Source organism: Arvicola amphibius, chromosome 12 (genome assembly GCF_903992535.2).
Source record: "Arvicola amphibius chromosome 12, mArvAmp1.2, whole genome shotgun sequence".
Lineage (NCBI taxonomy): Eukaryota > Metazoa > Chordata > Mammalia > Rodentia > Cricetidae > Arvicola > Arvicola amphibius.
Window position 1 is genome coordinate 46,541,460 of NC_052058.2, and position 13,770 is coordinate 46,555,229.

A 13,770-nucleotide genomic window follows, 5' to 3' on the forward strand; every position below is an offset into this window, starting at 1 on the left:
ACAAGTTTTGGGTTTTTATTTATTTTTTTGAGTGACTGTGTCACTGTAAGGAATACATGAGACCTATTCACATCAAAGATTAGAATGACTTTCAGAGGGCTGAGGGTGAAGTCTTGAGTCTGGGATTCTGAGGGTTTGCAGCTTTAGGGTGATGCTCACGAGAGGGCTTGTCCACATGAGGTAACTTGGCCAGTTCCCTTATAGACACTTAGAAGTTATGTTAAAGGAGAACTTGTTCATTCTTTCTTTCTCTTAATGAATATTTATCAAGTGTGTATGTACAGAATCATGGGTTACAAAAGTATAAGATATTGTCACATATACCTTTGGGGAGCTCACTATGTCAAGTGCCAAGACGATCATGCCAATGACTTTGAGTTCCCCATATGAAAAAGGTGATAGACAGGCCTTCAGTATCCAGAATGAGGGCTCTGTCCTCATCATCGTCACCACCATCACCCTCATATAATTTTATTAAGAACCCAATAAAGTCAAGTGTTGTGTATCATAAGCTCTAGCTATATAGCTCAATCTCAATCCCATACTGCAAGGTAGTTCTGAACACCCCTTCTATCCCTTTTTAATGCAAGGAAGCATTTTATTTACACAGCTTAGATGTCTTAGAACCTAGTTGAGGTTACTCAGCTCAAAGAGACAGAATGAAGTCTGGGCACCTCTTCTCTGCCATGTGCTCCACATTCTTTTTTTTTTTTTTTTTTTTTTTTTTTTTTTTTTTTGTCAGTTAGGCAATCTATCTCTCTACTTCTCACCCATCTATTGCTAACATCCCAGCTGGGCCCCCACTGCCTGTATTTGGCCTGATAGAGCGGACTACTTCCTAGAACCATGTCTTTGCTTGTGGCCCTGAAGTCTGCCAGAATGCCTTCCGAGAAAGGTCCACTGCCTATTCTATGACCTCTTCATTCACTTCACATCCCACTGGACTAGGCTTCAGCATCATTCCCAAGGCCCACAGTGTTTGAATGTTCTGGGTCTGGCTATATTTAGCTTCTGTTCTTATTCAATCCGACCACTCAATTTTCTTTGTGTCTCCCATACATCAAGACGAATGTGTATTCTCCAGGACTCACAGCATCAGGCTAATGTGGATGAATCCTAGTGGGCAAATGATCCAAGAAGGAAGGGCGAGTTAAACCTGCAGACGGCAGCCCAGAGAGGGGGTGTGGGGTGCTGTGTGAGAGACGTAGGGAACAACGGTCTGGCAGCAGAGACTCTGAAGCGGTAACTGTTCCATCGCTGTGAATGGACACCGGGCAAGGAGCAGCTTAAGTAGGTGGGGTGTGTGTGTGTGTGTGTGTGTGTGCGTGTGTGTATGTGTGTGTGTGTGTATGTGTGCGTGTGTTTTGGCTTCCCATTTAAGAAGGTACACACTCCTTCAAAGCAGGAAATGCATGGCAATAGAATCACAAGGCAGCTGGCTACCCTGTAACTGCAGCCAAGAAGCAGAGAGGCAGGGAGTGAGGCCGGACCAAAGGATACCTTCCTCTGGTGAAGCTTTTCGCCTTAAAGGGGCCACATAACTTTTCAAAAACAGTGCCATGGGCTTCGGGGGACCTAGTTTTCAAACACAGTCTATGGGGGACATTCTACATCCAACCCCTGACAAGGTTGTTTATGCCAACCAGAATCATACCAAACGTCACACATCTTTGGACAATATGTACTTGCGTAAGGGTGTTATTCAAATACAGAAGAGCAGTAGGAACCGAAAGGGTGTGTCAGAAAAGAAAAGCTGCCTTGGAAAGCTCTCTGAAGGTGGTTCCTGTTAGCTCTCTCTAGTTTCTCACTTGCATAACGTCAATTGCTATGGGGCATTGCCAAGTATATTATTAACTGATATATAAGGCATATTTAGTTCTCCTGTAGACTATGAACTGTAGTGATGGAGAGATTTGGTTTGGTTCACGACCTTAGTGTCAGTGTGTTGGTCAGATGCTTGGCACATAGTAAACATTCTGTCCAAGCAATAGTCAGCAAATGGATGGATTTACCCTCCCAACGGCCACAGCAAGGGAAGGGAAAGCAATGTAATTTGTACCATATGAAAGCCCCAGTGAATGGCAAGCTTAGGGTTTTAATGAAGATTTCTGACTCAAGACCAAGTCTCTTTCCCTCATATCCCAGAAATCACACTAATCTGTTTACTTAACATTGAAAATACCCTGCATTGATAGTACCAGGCATGGGTTCCCTCTTACAAAGTGGATCTTAAGAGCCATGGTTGGAGAGGTCACAGACCCTAGAGGAAAACCTGCCATTTTTCTAACCCAGCATAATTTCTAACTGCTTTCTAAACACTTATATCCACAGATAGGTGTGGCTTCATCGAGGAAGCTTCTCTTTGCAGCAGGCAGAGACTACCACAGAGATCTACAATTAGCTAAAAATTCAGAGAATTAGCGACTCTGGGGTGTCAAGCTCCATTTGGTACATCTTCAGGGCAACCCTTACACCTAAGGCTCAGGGAGCATCATGGAAGAGGGGGTGAAAATGTCCTCAGAGCCGGAGGACCAGGACACCTGATGCTAGATGTTGTCTGGCAGGCATGTCATGGGAGCTGTACCCATGAAGTCTCAACACTATGACTACCTAAACAAAACCTTCCTAATGACAACACCAGTTGATATGCTAAGGTGGAAAGGGGAATTTCACAAGGCCCCAGCCCTAGATGAAGAGTTAAAAGGCAGTCCATATCTATTCAAAGAAAATTCATGTTTCTCCTGACCAAGTGATCCATCCTAAACACATTTATGTAAGAGCCCCACTAAAGGGACTCAATGGGTTGTATACGCACATATACTTACATATGGACATATATGTGTAACAATAATAATTATAGTCTGGCAGTGGTGGTGCACGCCTCTAATCCCAGGACTTTTTTGACATGCCTTTCTAGGCAGAGACAGGTAGATCTCTGCGAGTTCAAGGCCAGTCTGGTCTACAGAGAGAGTTCGAAGACAGGTCCCAAAGCTACAGAGAAACCCTGTCTCAAAAACCAAAAACCAACCAACCAACCAAACAATAACAGTTATAAAAGAGGTCATGAACTTGAGAGGACGTGAGGCATGGGAGGAGTTAGAGGAGTAAAGGGAGGGGTGGAAATTATGCAAACAGAGCACATATGTAAAGTTCACAAAAACTAAAAGTAATTAAATTAAGATTAAACAAAAAATTCCCAGGTCAGTAGGATGACTCAGCAGCTAAAGTCACCTGCCACCAAGTTTAATAATCTGGTTTGATCTCCTGGACCCACATGGTGGAAGGAGAGAACCAACTGCTGAAAGCTGACCTTTGACATCACATACACATAGTGCTGCAGTAGGCACACACACACACACACATCACACACATATAGTGCTGCAGTAGGCATGCACACACACACATCACACACACATAGTGTTCTAGTAGGCACGCACACACATACACCTCACACACACACATCACACACCCATAGTGCTGTAGTATGCGTGCACATGTGTGTGCACACACACAGAAACATATGCACACAAAATAAATTAATGTAATTTGTAAAAATCTCACATATTCGATACAACATTTAGCTGTGTTCAACCTACGGATAAGTAACATTAAGAAATGCAGGATTTCCTCCAAGAACTTAACTATGTTATTAAAACATTCCATCAAACATGTTTGAAAAGATAATTCTTGATGTAGTCACACCAGGGATTCTTCCGCTAATGTTCCTGGGGAAGCTATTAGTCATTGGAGAGGCGGTCAGAGAGCCTTTCCAGACCAGTTGGCATTCCATCACTGACATTTTCAAATCCTTGATATTTCCATCTTTTTCCAAGTAAATCACAGCTTCCTGGTTTATGGTACTTTAATTAGGAAAATGTCCATAATAGCCCTAATGTCAGATATACATTGTGCTTGAGGAAACAATACAGAAGAGGCCTTTAATTAAGTTAGGGGAAATGTCTTCTGGGTGTATCTGCCACTGAAGCTGGGCAGTTCAAAGAATCTACGGAGCTTCGGCTTCAGAGACAGGGGTCTTCGGTGTTGCTTTTGCTCTAATTTGCATGGCTGTGCTTCCCATAGAGGTTCATCTAAAGAGCCCGAAATTCTTCCTAAAGGGGACAGAGACTGCCACAACCGACCCAAGAACAGTAAACCACTGACTAGGGACTGACAGCCAGAATCCATATCTCCAAGAACATGCCTTCAAATTCAGAAAAAAAGTTAGACATTTTACTTAATAATTCTGGGTGATCTGCCCCTATCCAGAGGCTCATTTCTGATTTTATTTATAGATCATCTCATGATGTGGACGTGATGTTTCTTCTCCCTTCATCACTGACAGGTCACTGTTGACATTGAAGATGAGAACGATGAAGCACCCATCTGCATCCCCTATCTGTCCACGGCCGTCATCTCTGATGATGTTGTTGCTGGGACAAACGTCAATGGCCTCAAATTAAACTGCCACGACAGAGATTCACATGATTTTGAGATGCGCTTTGAAATGGCTTCTGGTGGATACTTTAATTATTTCTTTTAATCGCAAACATATGTCAAGCTGACATTAGCTTACAATGTCAGACATGATATGTAACACTAGAAGTGACTGTTTATTAGGGCTAGACTATTTCATAGCTTAGTATCGTGTTTCTTCACAGTACCCCTTTCATGTCTACAGACAGAGCTCAATTACTCCTGTGACTTCAGGACTCGGGAAAATGATATAGGTTTTAGTACAAGAAGTTAAGTTTGTTCTCCATGGAGCTAGCAGAAAACAGAATCCATCTTTCCATCTGATGATGTTGTTATAAGTTCACAAGGCTAGATGGTTTTGACCATATTATTGTTGGCTCTACATAGATTCACATAAACATTATAGTCCCCAGCTTGCCATCTATAAGAGATCTTCCTTTATTTGAGACCAACCATGTATCAGACATTTTTAGAAACTGTTACACAGACCCATCTAAGATAGATGTGGAAGGCATTCATGGTGCTCGTTATTTATTACACTTGGTACCATCAACACATAAAATCATAAATCAAGAGAAAGTCTACACAGGAAAACACTGTCTTGATATTTGTCTTGACCATGGCAATAAGACCTTTTCATGTGTCTCATGCTGCTCTTCTGAAAGGATGAGAGTGTAGACATACTATTTAATTATGAAGACTAGTTTGATATTTACACCCATTTCTCTTGTTCATAATAGTGTCTTCTAGGCCCTCAAGAGGACATAATTTCTTGAGGACGTAATTGGAGCTGAGTTCTGACTGGCTCATTAGATACTAGTCTAGACCAGTGGTCCTCAACTTCCCTAGTGCTGTGACCCGTTAGCACAGTTCCTCTTGTTGTGGTGAGCCCAATCACAAAATTATTTTCGTTGCTACTTCATAACTGTAATTTTGCTACTGTTATAAATAGTAATTAAAATATCTGTGTTTTCCAATAGTCTTAGGTGATACCTGTGAAAATGTCATTTGACCCCCAAAGGGGTCATGATCCATAGGTTGAGAACCACCAGTGTAGACCAAGTTGAACGGGACAGTCAAATAAAGGAAGAGGAAAAATATTAGGAATAATAATCAGATAAGAGCATGAGATTGGCTGGCCACATGTGGGGGTTAGACTCATGACCTTAACCTTTAAAACATTTTTATTCTTTTCTTTTTATTGTTTTTTTTTAAACAGTGTCTTTTGTAGACCAGGTTAGCCTGCAACTCTCTATATAGCCAAGGATGACCTTGAACTCTTGATCCTCTTGCCTCTTCTGGTGCTAAGACTATAGGCTTACCCTAACATGCCTAGTTTAAAACACCTTTTCCATGTATGTATTGATTATTTTATTTCAACTTTACTATAAGCTCTTTATAGGTATGGAAATTTACAGTAAAACACATATTTTAAACCTATGTGCATGATCTGTGCTTCAACATCATCTAAAAGTATATTGAGACAATTTGATGTATTATAAACTAATTCCGACTTTCCCATTATTCTTTTTGAAGGAAATGAAAACCTTCATTTCAAATTAGACCCAAATCGGGGTACAAATACGCCCAAATTAATTGTGCAGAATCCTTTCAGCTTCGAATCTGGAAGCAAAGTGCAGCAGCAATACCATCTTGTGGTGCACGTGATCGACGACAACCTGAAATACGGCAAAGCCACCAGGCCCAAAACAGGAACCGCTATCATAGACGTTTACGTGAGAAGAACCAGCACGCCACCTCCTCCAACCAGTTCTGAAGTAAAGAGTTACAGAATTTAATAGGGATCTCTGTGCTGTAAATAGTTTACTGCAAAGTCAAAGATCACCAGAAGTGCTGGAAGAATGATCAGGCCGTCACTGTCCCTGGCAGGCTTTTAGACTTTTGTACTAATCCATAAAAACCCCGCGGGGCTCTCTTGGGCACTGTGCATCTGTGAATAAATATCGTGTGCACAGGAATTAGAGAAAATTACATGTATACATATAGAGGGCCACTAAACTGCCTATAGAGGTCCCCTAAACTGCTGGTCAAATAAGATGAAAGTCTTTCTCAGGAGAAGGGAGCACTATTTAGTGAATTAGAGCCATTAAAAGCCTCTATAAATGGACACTTGCAATAACTCTGCTATCATAATAATGGACACCTATGATGTGCCGGGCCTCACACTGCAGGCCTTACAGCCACTACTGCATCTCATGTCAGCCCAACCCTACAACACTTAGCAGACCTTTTAGCATTTTATCATTTATAAAGCAGATGTGGAAAACCTCTGCTGAATTTCATAATGGCTTATCAGCCACCCAAGGATAAAAGCTCCTATCCAGTAGACTTTAGCGTGTATTTTACTGTTCTGTGGCCTTTAAAATAAAAACGACAAAGTCTTTTCCCCTGAGTATTGATTTGCAAGAATGCACTGTTACCTCAAGCTACACAAAAGGGAGTAGATACCAGGAACATAGAAACCTGAAAGAGCTCAGTTATCAGTGAGCTAAACTCCGGATGTTATAGATCAAAAATCAGTGTTAGCTGGGCACTTACGAATATGTGTGAGTCTGTTAAGATGGTGTTTCTACACTGATGTTACACCGTGTAAACAGATGTGTTTTAAAAACAGGGACTAATACTCTGTTTGCTTTGAAATAATTTTCCAGCAGAGGAAAGGTCTGACAATTGTGTACACAGCTATCAACACGTACGAGAACAGCGTCTGGTACGTGCCTTTCGTCCTCACGCTGATGGCTGTGTTCTTTGCTGGATTGGTTTTCTGGATGTGTTTTCTTTTTTGGAGATATGGAAATATTAAAGACTGCTCTCAGAAAATGGCCAAGGAAGACTCCAAGTCGAAACTCAAGTATGTGACGTTTTTCTAAGTTTGATATAAAGAATTAAAAAACAAATTGTGAACAAACAAACATCCTCATATTCTTTTGAAGCAAAGTGGTTTGCGCAGATGTTTGGCGATCACTAGGCATTAATTTGGGGACTTGTAGGCAATAAATGTCATCTCTGTCTCCATACAACTGATTGGTTTTAAAACTTATTGAGGCCAAAGAAATGGATAGAAAACACACCTGCTTTGTCGCCATTTATCAATACAGTTCTTCAGGGTAGAGAATGCAATAGCTTCAAAAGTGGAGTTGGCCTATAATACCAGGTCCCTGGGAGGCTGAGGCAGGAGGATTGCAGATTCAAATCAGCATGAGTTGGACCATTTGTATCAAAATGAAAAGTAAAGGAAGGAAGGGGATGAAAGTTACCGGTTGAGTGTTTAAATGGCATATTCAAGACTCTGGTTTCAATTTAGTCACACACGCACACACACACGCACACACATACCACACACACACACACACCACACACACACACCACACACACACACACCACACACACACACACCACACACACACACACACACACCACACACACACCACACACACACACACCACACACACCACACACCACCACACACACACACACACAGCACCACTACACACAGACCTCATCACCACACAGCACCCGACACACACTCACACACCTACGCCACACACACACCACACTACACCACCTATACAACCCACCACCACACACACACCACACACACACACCACACACACACACCACACACACACACTCACACACACCCACCACATACACACACACCACACACACACAAACACACCACACACGAACACACACACGCACACACACACCACACACACACACACCACACACACACACCACACACACACACACCACACACACCACACACACACCACACACACACACACACCACACACACCACACACACACCACACACACACACACCACACACACAGACACACACACAGCACACACACACCACACACACGCACACACACACCACACACACACAGACACACACACACCACACACACACACACACACACACACACCACACACACCACACACACACCACACACACCACACGCACACACACACACACCACACACACACACCACACACACACAAACACACCACACACACACACCACACACACACACCACACACACATACATACACACACACTCACACACGCACACACACACGCACACACATACACACACACCACACACACATACACACACACACACCACACACACACACATACATACACACACACACCACACACACACACACACACACCACACACACATACATACACACACACACACATACACACACACTCACACACACTACTGTGCTTCCATGTAGGGTAACACACACACTCTAGATTTGCAGTTGTATTTTTGTCAACCACACAGGATTTTTTAAAAAATGGTGCAGTGGAGCCGATGGAAAAAACTAATGGAAACCACATTATTCCTTCTTTTTTTTTTTTTTTTTTTTAAAAAAAACTAGTTGTGCTAACAGTCTCATGTTAACTATTGAATGAGATTATTTCCAATATACATTGTCATAATTTAACTGGTGTTCTGTCAAATTTTCTTTTTATACAGAGGAATGAAGTATGTTGTAGGTAAGATATGATTTACTAATTATGCTTGAATTGTGTAATTTTAAAATCACATGTACTTATTTTAATACAATATTTTCTTGACTTTTTGAGAATTTCTTGAAATGTATTTTGATCATAGCCACCTCCGTTCTTTCTCGTAAAATTTCCTAGATTCACCCTCCTACCTGTCCACTACTTCCTGTCACAACTTCATGTCCTCTGGGAATGGCTGACCCACCAGGAACAATACTCTTAGAAAAGAAAAACAAACAAACATGACTGGTACCCCCTTTGCCAGAAGTCATCAAATGTCCCTGACTTGCTCCATGCTAGGCTACCGAGAGACTTGTTTTTGTGCAGATCTTGTGCTGGCAACCTTGCTGCTGAGAGTCCTGTCATGTCCAGAAGACATGGGTTTGCTCATATCCTCCATGACCTCTAGTGCTTACAACTGTCTGCCCTTCCATGCTGGCCCCTGAGCCTTGGGATGAGGGTTTGATATAGATCATCTATTGATATAGATGATCTATTTGGGATGAGGGTTTGATATAGATCATCTATTTATATAGATGATCTATTTGGGATGAGGGTTTGATATAGATGATCTATTGATATAGATGATCTATTTGGGATGAGGGTTTGATATAGATGATCTATTTGGGATGAGGGTTTGATATAGATCATCTATTTGTGGTGGAGCACTCCACTGGCTCTGATTCTCTCCACTTTGGCCAGTTGTGTCTTCCTGTGTTATTTGCTGATGAGGTCCAAAATCTGCAGTAATTTATTGGTATAGAGAAATAAATTTAGAGGGATATTTGACCCCTTTGGCAGAATAATAATAGTAGGTCCTCTCCCAAGATATGTGTGCTTTCAACCATTTGTTTTTGGCTACATTTACAGTGCCAGGCATTCTTTCTCTTTAGACAAGTCAGCCCAAAAGTCAATCAGAGAGCAATTGTTTATCCTATAATGTTCATGTGGCTATTGCACTCATGGGCAGAACTTACTAAGTTATTAAAGCTATTAAATGTGGCTATTAAAGCTCATAGTCTCACAGCTGGGCATGCTGGTGGCAGCGGCTTAACCCCAGCAGCTTACAAGGCACTCTGGCTACTGGGGAAGCTAGACAGGAGGGAAGAGGCTTCCCAATCAATAGCAACTTGAATTCTCCATGTTCTATGAGCAATGTGCACAGCGGCTTCAGCAATGAGTATCACCACCAAATTTCAGCAGGCAACCATGGGTATGGCAACGAGCCTTTATTTTTGGGGGAATCTCCAGGACACCTCAACTAGCAGCTTGAAGAGAAGTATCCCATATTTGCTGTGGGTGTTTTTGTTGTTGTTGTTTTGTTTTCAAACAGGGTTTTTCTCTGTTGCTCTGGCTGTCTAGGAACTTGTTCTATAGACCAGGACCTACAGAGGTCCATTTGCCTCTGCCTCCCCAGCGCTGGGATTAAAGGCAGTGCTGCCACCACCCAGTGGTCTCGGGCTTTTTAATTTGGCAATCGGTGATACTCCAATTAAGTTATTTTATATGAATATATGTGCATATAAATGAACCTCACAAATAGTAGATTTTTATATAAGGCATTCTTCGTGTTATTTAAAAAATATGGACTGCGTCACAAATTTGCTTGCTGTCCTTGTAGAGGAGCCACGCTAATCACTTCAACTTTAGTGTGTGAATTGCTGAGGTGACCACATTTTAATTTCAATTTTGCGGGAGGTTATAGGACACCTTGTGGGAGTCATGTTTTCCCTTCTACCTTGTGGGCACCAACCTCAGGCTGTCATGCTTGTCAGCAAGCACCTCAGCCCTCAGTCATCTTGCTAGTCCAAATTACATCATTTAAAAATGCCCCCCTACATACTTCTCACTTGTTTATTTACCACTTTCTGTTTTTTTTTAAACAGGAGATAGAAATCAAACAGAAAAAAATGTTATCACAGAAACCAGAAATAAAAAGCTAGAAGTTCTAACAGTAAGTACATTTTCATCTATTTTTGTTACATTATTTTCCTTCTAAGGATATAGTAAAATCTATTCAAGCTTCGTAGGAAAGAAATAAAATTCATTTTAATTCATCATTTTTGCTAAATTAGTGTGTGTTACAGAACTTGAATTTCAGAAACGTGATGAGATCAAAATTTACCTAAAATATATGTGCACGTAGCAAAAATGACTCTAGGCAAATGTAAATCTAGCATTATTTAATATTACGTAGAGTTTAAAACTATATTTGAAATTATTATACATGGGACAGACCTGGGCAAATTCCTCAATGTTAGAGTGTTTAGCAGATGGTAAATCTATGCCCAGAGAAGGCAAATCAACTCAAAGTGGCCAAAGCTTAGTTGGTTTGTAATTCATATAAATACACCAGAGAGGGTCCATAATACAGCATCCATAATACAGCATAGAACAAGACAGGCCACCTTTAGTTTCATTCCCCTTGCCTCCTGTGCACTTTGAACATTCCCACCAAAGTCCTGTCGGGCCATGGCCTTGCTTCATAGGCTGTCTGCCTCTCAACGCCCCACTCTCCCCCTTTTCTGTCAGGAGGCTGAGAGTGTCCTGGTGTTTCCGTAACAGAACACTACAGACTGCCTGGTTTAAACCACAGATTCATTAATCAGGGTCCCAGAGGCGAGATGCTCAGGGCTCTGTTGAGGCTCTTTGGCCTTGAGGACAATCTGTTGTCTGTGCCCTCGTGGGCTCTTGTCCTGTCAATCATACTGGGCTAAGATCCACAACTTCATTTTACTTCACTACCTTTTTAAAGTACTCCCAAACACAGTAGCATTCTGAGGGACTGGAAAGCCAGGAAGCTGGCATTCCTCAATGTTAGAGTGTTTAGCAGATGGTAAATCTACGCCCAGAGAAGGCAAATCAACTCAAAGTGGCCAAAGCTTAGTTGGTTTGTAATTCACATAAATACACCAGAGAGGGCTGGACCTTGCATCCATAATACAGCATAGAACAAGACAGGCCACCTTTAGTTTCATTCCCCTTGCCTCCTGTGCACTTTGAACATTCCCACCAAAGATTCAGAAAGAAGGGCACAGTGTGACCTATGACACGCCTCATACAATAGTCCCATGAGAGAAGTGTCCTAGTTAACAGAGAGCATGGCAGGCAGCCCATCGTAAGGGATATTGAGAAGAAGTGAGACTGTCAGTAAGTTTTATTTTCTGCTAACTGCTAACCTTCTACAGATGGGAAAGATGGGAGGACTTAAAAGAAATCATGTCCTAGACTTATTTTTGTTGCTGTAATAAAATATCCTGACAAAAATTCAACTTACAGAAGAAAGTTTATTTTGTCCTATGAATGCAGGTCCGTCACTGCAGTGACGGAAGCTTGAAGCAACCAGTCACATCACAGTCGGCAGCAGAGAGCGATAAACCCGTGGAGGCTTAGGGTTCAGCTAGTTTTCTCTTCTCTTACTTGTCTAGAGTCCCAGACCAGGGAATGGTGCCACTCACTTTCAGGCTTGACCTTCCCACATCAAAAAACACACTTAAGGCCCCCCTCCTGGACATGCCCATAGACCACCCTGACCTAAGTAACCCTCTCCTGAGACTCTTTCCAGGTGATTCTAGGCTATATCGAGTTGACAGAAATTAGAACTAGCCATCACAAGTATTCAGCAATGACAGAAGTAATTTTATCAAGTTAGCTTTATTGTTTATGTGAGCATTATTTTTTTTAAAGGAAACCACTGTATATGAAACTGTATTTGATGGCGAAGCCATTGATCCAGGTATGATGCTTTTGTATCTTTTGAATTAAATATCATTTGTGGATTTAGATACTCAAAAATATGAATGGATTGATTGTTTACTATTCTTTGCAAAGACAACCATGCTTGAGAAAGCTACTCTAGAACTAAGAAGGGATCATATTTAAAAAAAAAAATCAGTTGAATTATCAATGGCATTTAATGCTTGGGGGACATCACCCTTACTTAGCCCTATCAAATTATTGCCACCTGGATATAGGCCAGAAATTTAGAATTCCATGAGCCCAAAGGAACTGGACATCTACATTATTATATATGACATATGCATCTTTAAAATATACATAACAATTTAGTTAACGCCATTAAAGTAAATAAATAAAATATACTTTTATTCCTGATTATATATTTCTGGATACCAAACAGCCCCAAAGGTTACTGGTTTAGGATAATAACCATCTTATTATAATTTGTACTTGAGTGTGTCAAGAATGTGATGAACTATCGCCTGGGAAGTTCTTTATCTTTGTGTGGATAAGTGATACCCCTCCAGTTCTGTTCTTCTGGCTGCTCATCTGTTGTTGTGGGTCCAAAGTGGTTATACTCACAGCTTGACATCATGGAAAGACATCTGCAGGTTGGGGGTAGTTGGGTCCTCTGTCCTCTTCATGCACTTTCTCTGTCAGAACTAGCTGCGCACTAGTCGCGGTAACTTGCCTCTCTAGACGGAGTTCCAAGGACCTTGTCACCTTTTGAGACCCAGCCCTGGAAATCACAGGGCATCATTTCTGATGGCCTATTTGCTGAGCCACCAATGTCTACCCAGATTCTAAGCAAGCAGCACTTGAAACCTTGGTAAGGGTCAAGCTCAGAGACTGCCTTAGCTGTCTTTATCAGCTTCCGCATCTCTAGGCCCCATGGGTCACAGTTTCGCAGCTCTTACCCTATCATTTATCTGTTATGAATCCCAGCGCTGCAAAGCAGACCATCCCTTCATTTTATAAAACATCGCACAAGCTTTTCTTTTCCGTGCACG

General features: G+C 41.7%; 1 protein-coding gene across 1 annotated transcript in view; it reads left to right on the top strand.

Moving 5' to 3' along the window:
* Positions 1-12,787, top strand: part of LOC119827103 (cadherin-related family member 3-like) — a 72,579-nt gene extending 59,792 nt beyond the window's left edge. Inside the window, exons 13-18 of the mRNA XM_038348546.2 lie at positions 4,343-4,514; positions 6,010-6,251; positions 7,146-7,345; positions 8,991-9,010; positions 10,909-10,976; positions 12,710-12,787. Of these exons, the coding sequence (XP_038204474.2) occupies positions 4,343-4,514; positions 6,010-6,251; positions 7,146-7,345; positions 8,991-9,010; positions 10,909-10,976; positions 12,710-12,787 (780 nt within the window). The remainder of the gene's footprint in view (positions 1-4,342; positions 4,515-6,009; positions 6,252-7,145; positions 7,346-8,990; positions 9,011-10,908; positions 10,977-12,709) is intronic.
* The last annotated feature ends 983 nt before the right edge of the window (positions 12,788-13,770 follow it).